This window comes from Meleagris gallopavo, chromosome 2 (genome assembly GCF_905368555.1).
Source record: "Meleagris gallopavo chromosome 2, MGAL_WU_HG_1.1, whole genome shotgun sequence".
Taxonomy (NCBI): domain Eukaryota; kingdom Metazoa; phylum Chordata; class Aves; order Galliformes; family Phasianidae; genus Meleagris; species Meleagris gallopavo.
The window spans coordinates 65,388,639-65,406,235 of NC_139405.1; the positions used below are offsets into that span (position 1 = coordinate 65,388,639).

The window sequence follows — 17,597 nt, forward strand, 5'->3', positions numbered from 1 at the left end:
GTAGACTGCTGACTGGAGGAGTGCTCCCATGCTCACCACAAACATTCTCAATAGCCTTTGGGAGTTATGCAGAGCTATCAGCACCCTCTCCTCCAGGGAAGGGGAAGAATGAATGCCAGCACTAACATCTTAGGAGAGAAAAATATGCCTACACACACACACACACTCTCTCTTTCTTTCTGTGCTAACTACAAGCAGCTGTAAAAGCTAGCCCATGCAATTGACCATGGGTAGGTCTAAGGAAAAGTGGTTTTAAAAGTATAGCTAATGGGATATCTGAACTGGACTGTATTGAGGATTGTGGAGGACAGTGCTTTTGTCCTTAGAGGTAAAGCAGGATTTTACCTCATCTGCTTAAACTTGTTTGTGTATCAGTAATATTGGGGGGGGGGGAAGGTATCTATCTATCTATCTATCTATCTATCTCTATATATATACTTACTATTATTTAAAATAGGGCTCAGAAAACAAATTTACAGCAGTATTAGTATGAAATTCTGTGACAACTCAAAATAGAATTCAAGTATGGCTTACTGACATCACTTTGTCCTTCCAGAATATCAATAATAGCATACTTATATGGCAAGTCTGCTGTACCTTGACATTTTTACAGTAATTACAATAAATAAGAGTAAATCAAATAAAGATGAATTCTAATATACATAATGTTAGGAAAAACAGAAGGAATATATAGTTTCCTACACAAGGATGAAAGACTCCATCGAGGTCTAAGCAGCAAGGGCAGCTCTAGTGCTACTAAATAGAAGCTATGAATAAGGAATCCTAACACCTTCTGAGAAGTGTCAACCCCTAGGGATAAAAGTATGAGTTTCAGATAACAGTATCTTAAAGACAAAGCACAAATCCAGTCGGTTATCAAGAACAAACACTTCTGCCTAAGTTATGTTAAACTACAGTCAGTAATCAGTAAAACAACATTCATGATGTAATGTCACAGGCTAGACTGTCTGGAGCTCAAGAAATGAACACCTCTTTAACGTTTGAACTAGAAGATCAAAGCAAAATGAGCAAGAGCAACTCCAAACCACAAATGGTCTGGTCATACAACAGCAATACACACTGTATCTTACTCCCTGTATGTTCTAACCTTGTACTGTCAGAAACATTCACACAAACATCAGTCTTCAGTTCAGCTTTGGTAGATGAGCGTATTGCTTCATACTACGTATACCAAAGGTTAATCTGTGATAGTTATGAATAAAAAAAGAAAGCTCAGCTTCTACTCAGCTATTGTTAACCTTTTAAAATAGTTCATGAGTTCTGACAGTTCTATAAACTTACAAAACTAATTTCTCTAAGAGCTAAGATCTGCTTTATAGAGCAATTATCCAAAGATTAGCGTTTGGTAATTCAGTTATTCTCTTCAATGAGCAGAAATAATGGGGATTGGTTTTTTGTGACTTTAAGCAGTTCATGCTCAGTTGCTACCAGATGCTCACAGTCATTACAATGAATCAAAGCAGGAAAATACATTAATTGGATTAAATGTTACTTTTACATTTCCTTCTAATTAAAATTGAGAGCCATTTTACCTCATTTAATATAAGGAATGCAAAACTAAATGTAAAAAAAGAATAATGGAAAAACTTGTAAAATAACAGAAGTAGTTTCTTTATCCTGCATTTCTTCTCTGATTTGAGAGCCAGGAAAAGCAACAAGTTGCAAACAGCTCAGCTACAGGAACTGTAGAAACCAGTGCTTCACAGTGGCAATTTGCATCAGCAAAATCTAGAAAGCTGATACATACAGGAAGTCAGCCCTTACATCTTGCTGACGAAGATCACCAACAAAGTCCTAAGAAACAAATTGGCCGGATAACATTTTTACTTAAAGGGAAAAATGAGTGTGTTCAGAAAAAAAAAAAAAAAAACCAAAACCTAAAACACACTTCAAGGCACTGCTCTCTCCAGATGCTGCTTGGTGTCTGGAAAGCGGAGAGCCCAGATACAGAAAATAAATGTTAAGAAAAGAAGAAAAGAGGCCTTTATTTGCATGCAAAATGTTAGGAGTGACGCTGGTTGCCTACACTTAAAGTTACAAGCCAGCAGTACACTGCTTCCAGTGATCTATTTTCATAGCAACTGATCTGTTTTTACAGAAACCAAAAGTTTTACAGAACAAACAAGTATAACACAAGCAATAAAGACACTGAATCCGAACATCGTTCATACATACCATGCATTAGCATTTGTAAAAATGAGAGTACTGAGGTGAAACGCAGGACTTTTTAAATAAAGTGATCAGCATGCCTAACAACAAGGCCTTATGCTCACTTCTATTCTCTAACTCATCATACCTATACAGTCCAAAAGTTTGTATAAGATCTATATTACAGCTGAACACGTTCAAGTCATACTTGACAGAATGTTTTCTACAGTTTTTTCCTTAGAATAAGAAAGTACCACTAGTATTGTAATACTGGTAATTCCACTTGTACTTGCTTATAATTCAGCTAAATCATAGTCAGGTAATTTACTTATTAGACAGATACGGTGGCAAAGCATTACGTCCTGCCATGACAACTTTCAGAAGAGCAACAGTTTCAGAGAAAGAAATTTCCAGTTTCCAGTTCCTTCCAAACCTGGGGCTCAGCATGAACTCCCTTTCCCAGAGACAAGACACGGAGGCCAGGAGCTGCCAGTCAGTTATGGATAGCTGGGACTCTGTAATCCTGCCAGTATCAGAACTGGAAGCCAAGAGGTTACAAAATACAGAGATACAAAAATCACCCTGAACAGCTGCCCCTTGCCTTCTGAGAACATGCTTTAGAGCTCTACCAATGTTAGATTGGGAAACTGCTTCATCTTGAGGTATTCATGCTGATTTTCATTCTTAATTTTGCATATCAACAAACCACTGATGACAGCCATTCCTGGAAAAGCTCCTTGTGCCCAGAAATGGAGTGATTCAACACCTACAGTGATAGTCTAACTACCTAGAGCTACAGAAATGAATTCAAGTATTCCATTACAGGTACATTCATTTTATAGTTCACTTTCCTTCTGAGGAAAAGAATCACACAGAAGTACTGGCCACACAAACCCTGCAACAGCCTTATTTTTTTACCCACGCGTAAACTAAATCCTAGAGCAATTAGATGTTGAAGTTCATACAAACCACATGAAAGACAGCCTGTGAAATACAGCTGAATTACCAGCTACAAGCAACAACAGAGTATCAAGTTCTTTGAAACTTTGAAAAGGTGTGAATGTCAGAGAGTGTGGATTCTGCTACTGCCAGAGTTAAGACTGTACTATGTAACAGGTACTCATTAGCATGACATTTTTTGTTATGCCCATCAATAAAAACGGAATGCTCTGGATGTGATACAACGCTGAGTGAGATTCATCTTCCACATTAAAATATCTGAATGTGTGAGTGAGAAGCAGAAGTTCCCACAAGAGCTGGTGGAGATCTACTTAACTCGACGACAGTAACCTGCAGAGTTAATCAGCCTACACTGAAGTAAGAGCCTGCCAAGTAACTCTGCAGATTCCATCGAACAAAAGATTGAATTTCCATCTGCTATAACCTGCAAATCAAATCCCATACCTTGCCTGATCTCTCCTGAAGGAATATCGCTCATTCGGCAGCAGTGGCTGAAAACCAAGTTACCCCATATTCTAATGCAGCAAAACAGACAAGCAGAATGAGGAAAAAATAAAATTAAAAGAAAATAATAAAAACAAAAGCAAAGCAGATCGTTGTTCCAATGTGATGCCAATGCACCAATAAATGACTTGGTACCAGCACCATTTATGAAGGCTACAACTGCACCTCAGTACAAATTGTGACTTTAACAATGCCGTAAAACCCTCTGATCATCACATTTGCTTCAACAGTTCTATAGTGACCCAGACAGAAACAGGAAAAAGAAAAACAAGAGGGGAAATAACTATAAATAGTTTATCTATTTGTGATGTTAGCACATGCCAGAAATAACTACTGAGGGGGAAAAAAAAATGCAATTTAATACCTTCAAACCTCTACTCCTTAAGTCAGAGATCAGCCTATCAGCAAACTAGCTCTAAAACCCAATGGTACTGTTTCAATCACAAAAGACTTGCAATCTAATGTGTCTTAATCAGAAATTCAGTACTTACTGAATTTCAGAGGATCTGCGTCTATCTAAACAATTGTGCACAGAAAAGGCTTTACAGTTAAGAAACTTATAACAAAAAAAAAAAAAAGAAAGAAAGAAAGAAAGTAGCTGCAGACAAAAGACAAAAGTAACTTCTAAAACCAATGAGAATGTTAACAGTAAAGCATAGCTGAAATCAAAAGCAACACAAGTCAATTTGAAAGATTAAGAGTTTATTTAATCAAGCAAGTACATGTGTGGGTGCAGCATTCTCACGAGAGTTGGTTAGAAAGGTGCAGTTCCACCTTTAGGATAAGTAGGCTTATTTTACTTCTGTCTCTTCTTCCCTAATCCCAACAATTGGTGGATGCTCTTTCTACTTTCCTCTGCATTTAAACTGGTCCCAAACTCCCCTTGCTTCCACCGTCTTTGAAAGCAACAATAAGGCATTCCCCTCACCACCTCTTTAGGTTCCCATTAAACATCCTCTCATCAAAAAACCTTAATCTTTCCCCTCAGCTAATGCTGCTGCAGAAAGCTGCTCTCAGTGCTTTACCTGAGAGGTAGGCCACTGTAGACACATAGTCAAGAAAATGAAGAATTTTATTAATTATACATTGTCGTATTTAGTGGCAAGATTAGTTTAAAAATAATTGATCACACACCTAAGATCAGAGTTGCACACAGGGATAGGAGGCAGTTCTGGTATCGAAGACACAGGGAGCTTGAGAAAAAAAATAACGTGCAGCCCCTAGGATTCTTCCACCAAGAAATTTCAAGTTAAAAAAATAGAGCTCCCAAGCTAATGGGGAGCCCTGCATTAGTGTAGGTGTTCTGCTAAAAACAACACCGAAAAATCTATAGTTTGCTAGGAAATAGATAAGGAATATGCCAAATATAGCGATAGAGTGCAACTTCTCCCCCTCCTCTGGTGAAAGTGTCTATAGGCTCTTATGTCATATAAGTCACACATGTATAAACTGAAGCATTATTAATCCATTAAGCAGGATGCAGAGCAAGTCAAACTCAGGTCCCTAAATGAGAAAAATTATCAGGACTGATTCATGAGTGTGTTAGTATGCATTAATCAGAATCATCACCAATTTACAGTACAGTACTGTAGAAGCACTCAGGGAAGAATCCTTACAATAAAGCAGGGCAGTTTCTGAGTTAATCAAGTGATTTTGCAAACTAATCACCATGCCCACATGCCAGCCATTTCTAAAGCTAGATATAACCAACAACCATAATTATTTTTTAAAATCAAGTGTCCTATATTTTCAATTTTAATTCAACACAAAATAAAACCATTTGATGATGCCGATGTCCCAGAAATCAGTCTCATTTGGAGCAACAGAAATAATAACATTCAAACTTACAAAACATACAAAACTTACAAACATACAAAAGTTCAAGTAATGAGAGCCTTAATCCTTTATTTTAAAGTAACATCCTGATATAACCAACCAAAGCTTTTCCAGTCTAAGAAAACCATATGTAACACCATTATCTTCTGCACAGTAAGCACAGACCAGAACTCTTCAACAAAGTTGCCATACAAAAAAACTAGCACTCAAAGTTTCCAGGGAATTTGCTACAAATTTAACAGTGCTGTTAAGCAAAACCTGAAAAGGTCTGGCTTCTAAATCTACTGTTTATAGCACCCCACTTACAGACCACGTTCAGAAAAATACGTTCTGCACATAGCAGAATAGGAAGGTGAGATACTGCACAAAAACACAAGAGGCAATCTCAGGCACTCAGACTGTACCCCCTGAAAAACATGCAGAGGCATGGTTTGTAGGTTTTCTGTCTTAGAAAAATAGACCATTTTTTTACTTTCCAGAGGTAGCTTGAATTGCATACAACATGCTATTAGGAAAAAAAAAAAAAATTGAGAACATCAGAGTGGGCTGTGCTGAATAAACTTCTGTGGATACAAAGACTAACGCTGCCCCTATCAATTTTGTGCAGTCTCGCTCCAGTTTTCCCACTACTCTGTTCTGCCCTTCATTCCCTCCCCACCCACCACACACCTTCAAGGGTCAGTGATTTCACTGCAAGAAACTAAACAGGTTCATTAAATTGCTACACTATGAACAAAAGATTTTGATATGTACAGGGGTGTGAAGATTGTTTAATGCTCCATGCTTCAATTTGTAAAAACTAGGGTTACTCTGATAGGATTAGAAAATACATCTCAAGCTTGCACATTTTCTTTACGCTTTCAGAAAACTTCCTAGTACTGATTTAATTTTCTAGATCACTGCCTGCAACCAGCAGTATCAGAAATTATAAGCTGATAGCTTTAATTTTTTTCAAGTTTGGAATGCTGTGTTGGGTTTTTAAGAATCTAAGCTACATAAATATTTCAGAAATAGGAAATCACTCAAAAATATAAAAAATAAAGGGCAATTTCAAATTCGCTTTTATGTGCCCAAACCAAAAAGGCTTTCTTAAACTACATCTATTGAGTTTTGCCATATGTGATGCAAGGAAATGAACTCAAGATTTTAACAAATGAATTGAAACAAAACACAAATAACATTGTACATATTTAATATGGAGGGAAAGGGGGGGAGAGGAAAAAAGAGAACTAGCAACCGTACACTGACCTACCGAGAAGGTTATTACTCTGAACCACAACACACACTAATGATACACTCAAAATACACACCAAAGATCAAGTTCTCTATTTCATTCTTACTTGCTTTGATGTCAATATAAACATCAGGTAAAGCACCATTACCAAGTTTTCTTCCTTGCACAAGAAAATAGCATTAAATAACAGCAATAACAACTCTTGGGTTGGGCATGTCCTGTTCAATATCCTTATTGATGACCTAGAAGAGGGCACTGAGTGCAGCCTCAGCAAGTTTGCAGATAACAAGTTGGGAGGAAGTATTGATCTGTCTGGGGAATAGGAAGGCCCTACAGAGGAATCTGGACAGGCTGGATCATTGGGCTGAGACCAGTGGGATGAAGTTCAAGAAGATCAAGTGCTGAGTTCTGCATTTTGGTCACAGCAACCCCAGGCAACACTATAGGCTTGGGGCAGAGCAGCTAGTACACTGTGTAGAAGAAAAGGAGCTGGGAGTGTTGATCAACACTCAGATGAACACAAGCCAGCAGGGTGCCCAGGTGGCCAAGAAGGCCGATGGCATCCTGGCTTGTATCGGAAATAGCATTGCTAGCAGGAGCAGGGAGGTAACTGTGCCCCTGTGCTCAGCCCTGGTGAGGCCACACCTCCAGTGCTGTGTTCAGTTTTGGGCCCCTCACTCTAAGACAGATATTGTAGCTCTGGAGTGCGTCCAGAGAAGGGCAATGAAGCTGTGAGGGGACTGGAACACAAATCTTATGAGGAGTAGCTGAGGGAACTGGGATTGCTTAAGTCTGAAGAAGAGGAGGCTCAGAGGAGATCTTACCATTCTCTACAACTCCCTGAAAGGAGACTGTGGTGAGATGGGAGTTGGACTCTTCTCTCGCATAACTAGCAACAAGACTAGAGGGAATGGCCTCAAAATGCACCAGGGGAGATTCAGGTTGGATATTAGGAAAAGTTTCTTCTCCAAAAGAATGGTCAGGCACTGGAACAGGCTGCCCAGGAAGACAGCGGAGTCACCATCCCTAGAGACACATGCTCAAGAAACATTTAGATGTTGTACTAAAGAACAGTTTAGCAGGAAAATATTAGCGGCAGGAGGATGATTGGACGAGATGATCTTGGAGGTCTTTTCCAACCTTGGTGATTGATTCTACATTGTCCAAACCACTCTGAAATCATAGCAGGTGCTTATCAAGGAGAAAAACTACAGAAACACAGTAGTCATTCAATCTCACTTATGCAGTCTACTGACATTACTGTAGTCCCATTTTGAACTGAACTGCAATGTTATTTGATGACGATGTTTAAATCATTTTCCAGCATATTTAATTATAACATGGAATCACGTTGCTGTATAAGCCCTGACTGCATGGCCAAGAACAGTCAGGCTTCTGAACATCTAGTGGAAGGTACAGGTCTCCTTGAGCATATGAAATTGGTTTCTCTTATACATCTATAGTCTTGTTGTAAAATTGGATGGCAGCTAAGCAGTACACAGAACAGACTCTGGTCAATAGCAAGCTAAGAAGCTCATTAAGAGTTGATATGATACAACTGGATGCAGAAAATTACCCAAGGACAAAAGGGATCTGCCAGTACCAGAGACTGTAGAGGCAAAAGCCTCTGAAAATAATGCCCAGCTCAACATTCACTGGGGATCACTTCTTAGTGAATACTCACATTTCATCTCCTTTCCTCCCCTCCCTCATTAGATTCTTTGGTTCATAAGCATTCAGTGCAACACAGGAAGAGTTCAAACAAGTATTTCTCTAATTAGAAGAATCTCTTTTTTTTTTTTTTTTTTTGTCATTTTAGTTGAGAAACTGTACTCTGCAAGAGAGCAGCTTTTATATCTTGTACAGTATTCCTTTTCACAAGCAATTATTAAAGCTATGCTTTGTTCCACAGAAACAAGGTACAAGACTGTACCCAGAGAAGAGCAGTCAATGTCTCAGTGTCCAGACAGAGAACCTCAGGGGTCCACACCAGGACCAGCACTCTTAAACATCTTCATCAACTGTATCAACAGTGGGACCAAGCACACCCTTAGCAAGCTTATAGATGACACCAAGCTGTGTGGTGTGGTCAACACACCCAAGGGACAGAATGCCATCGAGGAGAACCTCATGAAGTTTGACAAAACCAAGCGGAAGGTCTGGCACTTGGATCGTGGCAACCCTCACTATCAGTACAAGCTGGGGATGAAAGGGATGAGCACAGCTCTGACAAAAAGGAACTTGGAGATACTGGTGGATGGAACGCTGGACATGAGCCAGCAACATGCCCTCACAGCCCAGAAAGCCAACTGTAACCTGGGTTCCAACAAAAGCAGCATAATGAGCAGGTCAAGGGAGGTGATCCTGCCCCTCTACTCTGCAGTGGTCTAACCTCACCTGGAATACTCCATCCAGATATGGAGTCCTCTGTACAAGAGAGATGTGGACACGTTGGAGCACATCCAGAGGATGGCCACAAAAAAAAAAAAAAAAAAATCCACTGGATGGAACACCTCACCTACAAAGACAGGCTGAGAGAGTCAGGGCTGTTCAGCCTGAAGAAGAGATCTCATTGCAGCTTTTCAATATCTAAAGGGGACTGTAAGAAAGAGACAGGCTCTTCAGCAGAGTTTGCTGTGATAAGTTGAGGGAAAATGGCTTCAAACTTAAAGAAGAGAGACTTAGATTGGATATAAATAAAAAGTTATTTTTACAGTAAGGGCAATGAAGCACCAGAATAGGCTGTCAAGAGAAGTGGTGGATACTCCATCCTTAGAGACACTCAAGGTCAGGCTGGACCAAGCTCTGAGCACCCTGATGTAGCTGTACGTGTCCCTGATCACTGCATGGGAGTTGGACTAGATGAACTTTAATAGGTCCCTTCCAGCTCAAACAATTCTAAGATTTAAAATAAAGAGTAAAAGTGATTAAGCTTTATGATCTGTCAACTGTGACATCAATGTACTTCTTGACAATAAGTTAGATTTTAAGGGTACTTCTCTAGTTACATTTTTATTTGGATGATTAGTGAAGCCTTCCTTATAAATTGCTAGAATTCAGATCATGAGCGAGAATAATCTTTTCTGCCCGCTTTACAAGTAATTTGCAAGAGCACCAACAGTTAAACACTCAGAATTAAATGACTAGCTAGTATATTTTAATTACTTCTTGTTCCTCACTCTTAATGCAGAAGGAAGAAATATCCTGGAATACTCTAAACACTTCAAGCACAATTTCAAGTACAGTTTTACAGTTTTAACACAGCACACTGCATAAGATAGTTAGTCAAAGAATTTTTTAAGTTCTGCTTATTACAGCAATAAGACAATAAAAAAAACATATAATTTATAGTCCAAATCTGACTCTCTTCTACCAGTGTGACACTGTGTTATAATCCTGTTCCACAGGATCATATTTTACTGATTGTCACATCTCCCCCCCACCCCCCATGAAAGGAAGGAAGAAGTGACCAGATCTGTAGTATCGATAACAGAAAGAGAGCTGAGTTCAACATCTCAGTAGACTTTTCACTTGTGTGGGAACTAACACTGATGATTTTTAAATTGGTCCCATCCTTGCTAAGGAGCTGCTACTTTAACTCAGCTATTGCAACAAGTCATTCCTAACCAGTTCCCATGAAAATTAAAGACAGGATATAAAACAGAGCTGCTATTATCTAATAAATTAGATTTCCAGAATTAAGGCGGAATGGTTGATTCCAAGGGAATGTTTTCTCATAGCATTATCCTTCCCGTATATATTTGCTGGAGGCTAAAACCACAGTAGACTTAGGCTGCCTTGAATGTGAAAGTTCACAAAACAAAGGGTTAGGTAAGAAAAAAAAAAAAAAAAAGATGAAAAATCAATATAGTTTTTTCTACAACTATAGCTAGTGGTACTACAAAAGAACTGAAAATTCTAAAATAAAGCAATTCTATTATCAGTGCTACATTAGCTTAAACGCAAGTAATGAGCACATCTCCTTCCTCACAATTCATACAGAAAGAAAACTTGAAATTGGACAACTGCTCATTAACATTCTATATGCATGTTTATTCAAATCTTTATTTCCTTCGCTAATATACACACTAATGTAAGTTGTAGTTAGAATGTTATTTTTTTTAATCTCCAAATGTTATTTTTGAAGTACAGGATTAAAAGTTTTTCTTCATAATTCAGCCTGACCAACCATTTTCTTTATTTGCATTACACAAAAGATTTGGGGTAGCCTACAAAGCAAACAGCCAACAGCAGGGCATACAACGGCCAGAGGTTCTCTTCTGAGCAACAAGCACTTGCCACAGGGCACAGCCTTCAGCAGCACAGCACAGCAGATCTCAACCAGGCCAAGATTCCAGTTTGGAGGACACATCTTAGGAGGTCCACTGAGTTTTGTTTCCACTGCAGAAGCAAGAAAGGGACCACCTGCCTGAAGGAGGTAAATGCTGGCAGTCATGTCACTAAGTGAAGTAAATGTGGAAGGAGGTCAGCACGGCAAAGCATCAGAGATGACAAAGATTGACCAGATCTTCTCTACTTGCCTGCAGCTTCTGGAGTCGAGTCCTCTACACTCCTGAAGGAGGAGCACATAGTCAGCACCTCTTGGTGTGGATCCAGCAAAGGACCACAAAAAAAATAAAGGAACCAAACTCTTCCCAGTGCTATTCAGTGAAAGGATGAGGAGGAATGGGCATGAAATATGGGAAATTCAGTTTAAATGTAAAAGATACATATATTTCTTTACTGTGAGGGTGGTCAAATGCCAGGAACTGCCCCTGAAGCTGTGGAGCCTCACCTCAGAGACGGTGAAAAACCCATCCAGGCACAGCTCCAGTCAACCTGCAGCAGGCAATTTCTAGAAGTCTGTTCCAAACTCAAACATCTTTTGATTATCTAAAGTTACTGGATTAACTCAAACTGGCTAAAGAGCAGGTAAATTTTAAAACATGATATAATACAGCTTGAGGATAGTCCACTACATTTATCCATGCAAAACAAGTACACAAATAAAGGAAAAAAGCCCAACATTTAAACTTAAATTTTTTAAGTTTAACAATACAGCTGCACAACAGGCTTAAGAAATCAAATCATGAGAAAAAAAGAATTAGCACTATTGGGAAACCAAGCCTGCTTTGCCTCTGGACTCAGAGTAAAAGGAATCATCATTATGGGTAGGCGAACAACACTAAGCACTGGTACATCTTGCTGAGTCTAGCAAGAGGGTCTATTAATAAGCATAAGTTTTGCTAACTTCCTCTTTAGGCAGCAGTTATTTAGACAACCCCAAATCAGGAAGGGATTTTAGGAGCAAAGAACACTAGCCAGAATGGATGAATAAGACGATGATGAGCAGACTACTGGGACCAATTAATCAAAACAAAGTTGAAAATGAAGCTTTCCAGTTTCCTTCAAAGTCCACTATCTAAACTGCACTGCATGCAGGTATTAATAAAAAGCAGCCAAGCAAAATATTAGTATATATAAATAATGCAGAATAGATAGCACAGTTTCATCATAACTTACGCCACAAAACAGCAATACAAATGACACCATCAAATTGTGAAGCATCATTTGGAATATGAAACTCTACCTTTCTTCTCCATATCACAAAATGCTATAGAAGAACTGAACAATGCCAAAGAAGAAACAGTAACTAATAGCATGAAAAAAAAGTATTCCACGTGAAACAAAACTGGAAAGAGTTTAAAGGTTTATCCAAGGAAAAGACATTGGGAGTCCTATGTGAAAACACACACCAGACCTAAATAACTTTATCTAAAAGTAAGTTGTCAGATTGCAGACCAGTAAACCATTTAGATAAGGCGTGCTCAAAATTAAGATGAGAAAGAAATCCCTCTGCTACTTAGATATCAAATCAAGATGAATTTTTTGTCCAGTTTTTTTTTTTTCTCCTCTATCTAGCCACACACTGCTGCTTCTTATTTGGATTAGAAATCAGAGTGCTCAGTACAAACATTACCTACTTAGGGATAACTGCTGCTTAAGGATAACATTGAAAAAAATAGTTTTAATACTATCATTTCTCTTAAAGATAAAAAATTAAGAGAAAAGTTTCCATAAACCAAAATTGAACATGAGGTTAAAATAGCTTAAAAGTCCATTATTTATTTCAATGCATATAACTAGATTAACATAGCTGCAGGAAAAATTGTACAGCAGGCAATCTTTCCAGAAAGATTTAATGTGTAGAGTTGTTACAGAAGCCAGTCACCTTTAGGCTTCTAAAAAAGCCACATACATGAAATTAAATTCCTACTTCTAAAGATGATAGAATTATAAAATGGTTTGGGTTGGCCTTTAAGATCATCTAGTTCCAGCCCTGCTGATACAGGCAAGGACACCTCCCACTAGACCAGGATCACAAAAATAAAAGGACATCCTCTGTTTAAAGTCCTAAATCAGCTACTAACTCACAACTCCACTGAAAAAACTCCACTGGAAATGGACAGAAACATTTGCAAGCAAAACCTTTATGCTATACAGCATGATATGTTATATTTAGGAGATGTAAATGCAATGTAAATGCACATCTTTTTCTCAAGTGTGAAGGACAGACCACAAGTCTGAAATGAAGAAATGACGAAGTTCAATATGAGTTTAAATATTCCATATCACAGAACTGTACTAGAAGTTCAACAAGAAGAAAGTACTGTCAATGAATAAACTAAATAAGCTGCTGTGATGTCCACATAGTCTATTCATTGCCCTGAGCCAATGAAGAGTTGTCTACAGATCACTTCACTTTTATTGTTAGACCATCCTCAAGTATCCTACACACCAAATTTTTAAATGTAAACCTTGTTCTGACATCAAGAAGACAAGAAAAAGTAAGGGGCTACGGGATTATCAAGATATGTCTTTCACTGCCATTGTGCTTTTCCACCCAACTTGTTTCTCAAGCACAATGAACAACGTATGGGCTGCTTTCCTGAGACTGCAGGCACATTTTTCCATAAGTTTTACACTTAGCATTAGGAACACTTCTCTTCTGTAGCTGTGCATCCATTAGCTTTGAAACTAAAAAAGGAAACCAACAGTGCATTATAGAAGTTCTTGGTTTCCTAGCCTATAAGCAATACAATTAATACTGTATACAAATTACATTCAAAGATTTTGATCAAAATAGGAGTTGGAATCAATCGGTCCCCTAAGTTTGTGGGCTCTGTAACACAGCAGGAGTTCTTTCAACAACCACTCCAAATGCAGTAACATTGTTAGTCGTAGTTACTCATCTCATTTAGCCAGTGTCCATTCTGCGCTCTAGAGACAGGCCGGCTGCCCCACCTGCAGATTTGGCTCCTCTGACTCCTTATCTACCAGGCAGCATAGATTCTTGGCTACACCCTCCTCCCTTCTGCCTTCTCCTGTTTTGCCTTTCACACACAAATATCTATCCCTTAAAGAAATAACAAAACACACCATGCACTACAGCCTAGTCAACTCCTCTCTGCAAGGAAAACATGAAGCAGTATACAATCACTGGCTGATCTCACACAAAAAAACTTAAGTGACACCTATGCTTCTGGCAACATCTAAGTAAATCTGTAATGAGAAGGAAAGTTTAATTCTGCACTACTATGGTTAAACTAACAGATTCCACAAACACCTCGGTCCCAGGAGAGATTATCTGGAACACTCATGCCTCCCAAAAAATCAGCTTTTCAGGTTGTCAAGTCTTTTTTTCCCCCTCTTAGAATAACTAGAATATTAAGCTTTATATTCCAAAGAAAAAACACACAGCAAGGAAATTTTCACTGTTCTCAGATTCATTAAATGTTTGTTTGCCACTGCCAGTTTTAAGTGGCAGTTTGAACAAGAGACTAACCAGATTATGTGCCATGATCAGTACTATGAGACTAGGGTTTTCTCTAACACTGAAGTCACACTGACTTCATCCATTAGTCATCCTTTTTCCTCCCTACAGCATGTCAGCTAATCCATCAGCATTCAATGAGAGCTACACTAAATGCATTCTGCCATTTCTGATCATAGCTCGCCTTTATGGCAAGCTAAATCCCACATCATGATTTCAGTTCAGTTTGTATCTTGCTCCTATTTCAGACAGGATCACAAACAGCAGACAATGAAGTTCAACATTAAGGAACAAAAAGCCCTGTATGACAGCTGCTGCTCAGTCCTCAGGGAGATTTAGGGTGCTTTCAGATATTAGAAGAAAGAGCACCCTTTTAGCTGCAGTTGTGCTGTTTAAAGGAGACACTTCTGTATTAGCAGCTCCTCTCTATCACATGCACATAAGTCATCTACTCAAGGCAGTTGTTTGATGCCATTTCCCCTGAACCTAAACCTGGATTAAAAAAAGCACAACAACAAGAGTACCCAAACCATAGCACACCTATGTTATCACAAACAAACATCAGCTATAACTTTTATTTCTTAAATAAAATGAAGAAAGAATTGATACAGGGCGTGGTGTCTGCATCCCCCCAGTCTCAGAACTTATCCTCCTTTCCAAAGCAGGCTGCAAAACAACCCAGCTATACATCTAGGTCCCTTTTTTTTCCCCCCCCCTTCCCTCCACAATTTTCTGAAGCTGAGCAAAGTTTCAAAAATATGGGTGGAGCACACTCCCAATCTCATCTCACTTTAAGACCAGTGGTGCATTTAGCCATCTGGAAGTAGAAGATTATTCCAAGCCTCCTCTCGTTGACTATTTTGACTACTACACCATTATCTATCAGTCACATTTTTAAGCACAAGAACCCTATCCAGGGTTACTAGAGAACCAGACCCTCAGAAACAAAACAAAACAAAACAAAAAACTATATCTCTGTTCCACAAACAGATAGAGTAGCAGATACCTGTGTGGTTCCGCATTTCTGACTGCAGTGGCTTTCAGCTCATCCTGCAAGTGTTCCCAGCACCTCCTCTGCACAACTCTGTTTACTCCTCATGCAGTCTGAGCAGCTCAGGCATCTGGCTCCGGGTACTTGTTTCCCTTCTCTGAAATACATCTGGACATCAAGTGCCTCAGCAGCACTTCATACTTCCCATACTTCCAGCCAAAGAACTTCAGAGCTCCATACCTTACCCATGATCACAAAGTTTAAACACTAGAGTGCCACACGTCGCTCCACAGCAGCATTCTCACTCAGTTCAGTCAGAACACTCGCCTTGGAAACACTGTTACTGAGATGGGGATTCGGATGTGAACTAGCTTTGTTTTTCCTCTTATTTCTCAACATTAGGCCCAGTTGATCTGAATATTGACAAAGAGTTACCAAAACGCATTTAAAAACTCCCTGGGCTGCAGAAGTTTCCTGGAAGGCTTACCCTTCTGCAGGGCTGTGTAATTGCCATACTTTACAATAAGAAACAGAACATTAAAAAACGCTTGTTATTTTACCTTCTTTTTTTTTTTTTCTAATATTTTAAGTTATGTTCTAAACAAGCCAACTTCATGGTTATTTGTCATTAAAGTTGTTATAATTACCCACTCGCTATAATAGCAGAGCCAAAACCCGCCTGTCCTCAGCTTGCACAAAGCACAAAACACTTTCCAAGAAGAACATGTGTGCAATACACAGCTACCTCTGACTTCACGCATACACACGCGGCTAGAATGACTAAGATCAGTACCGGCAGAGGGGAGATTTGAGCGCACTGAGCTTCGTAAGCACCATTAGCGGGCGAGCTGGGAGCGGACTCATAACGCCGCACACCCAAGCACTGTGCGGGGCAGCTGTTGACACGTACGGAGCGCGGCGCGTTTCGAGCAGCGCCGAGCCAGTCACTCAGACCAACAGTTACGCTCAAAGGGCGGAGGAAAAAACTTCCCGGGGCCGCGATCACGCTTTTATTTCCCCACGACACGCGGTGCCAGACAGCTAAAAATACCGCCGCGGAGCGCACCTGCTCCTCTCCCGCAGCTCCGCCTCGGGTGCGGAGAGCCCGGCCCCGGCCCCACGCCCGCAGCCCCGGACACGCCGCCTCGGCCGGGAGCGGCCCCGCAGCCCCTCACCTGTTTTAAAGGCCATCTGCTTGTCCTGCCCGCCGCCGAAGAGCTGCAGCATGGAGACGAAGAGGACCCCGCACGAGTTCTGGATGCCGAAGACGGCGCCGTTGCACCACATGGCGGCCAGCATCACCACCCAGCCCCAGCCGCCCTCGGGGGGCTCGGCCGCGTCGCCCCCGGCCGCCGCCCGCGGTACGGCCGCGCTCTCGTCTCCCGCGCACCGCTCTCCGCCGTTCTCCCGCCGCGCTTCCATCGGGGGGCCGGAGGCGGCCGCGGGACCCCCGTCGCCCTGCGGCGGCAGCTGCTCGCTCGCCGGCGCCATCCTCAGCCGCGCCGCTCCTTCCTCCCGGCGGCCCCCCGCCCGCCTCAGCCGCTGCCCGCGGGAGCTGCGCGCATACCCGCAGCGCTTCTGTGCCCGCGTGCTCGCGCGCGCGTGCCCCTTCCTCCTCGGTCCTGCCCTTCCCGCCCCGCGGCCGCCACTTTATTTTAAAAGGGGGGCTCCCGCGGGGGCGTCAGCGGCGCGAGAAGGCATCCCCCGCTCCCATTGGCTGAGGGCGGGGAGCGTGGCCTCCCTTCCCTTGTGTCCCCCCCCTCCCCGCCCCTCTACCGCAAGGGGTGGGGCGGTGCCGCGGCGTGTCAGCGGCGGCGACAAGCGCTGGTGCCGCCGCCCCTCAGGAGGTGGACGCGAGGCCGCTGACGGCCGCCGCGTGAGGAAGAGCGGTTCTCGCACGGCCCCGCCGCGCCGCTGCTGGGGAACGGGTGGGGACGGAGCGAGACGGGGAGTAAACAAGCCCCTGGCCGCGCTCCCGAGCCTGGCTAGCTCCTCGAGGGAACGGGCAGTTCCACCCGGCGGTGTCCCGCCGCCCTTACCCTTCCCGTGCGCTGAGGGGAAAGTAATAA

At 41.4% G+C, this 17,597-nt stretch overlaps 1 protein-coding gene across 1 annotated transcript in view; it reads right to left on the bottom strand.

Moving 5' to 3' along the window:
* The window catches only part of SLC16A10 (solute carrier family 16 member 10), a 66,696-nt gene extending 49,412 nt beyond the window's left edge, over window positions 1-17,284 (bottom strand). Inside the window, exon 1 of the mRNA XM_085217470.1 lies at window positions 16,704-17,284. Within this exon, the coding sequence (XP_085073596.1) occupies window positions 16,704-17,019 (316 nt within the window). The 5' untranslated portion in view covers window positions 17,020-17,284. The remainder of the gene's footprint in view (window positions 1-16,703) is intronic.
* Between the last annotated feature and the right edge of the window lie 313 nt (window positions 17,285-17,597).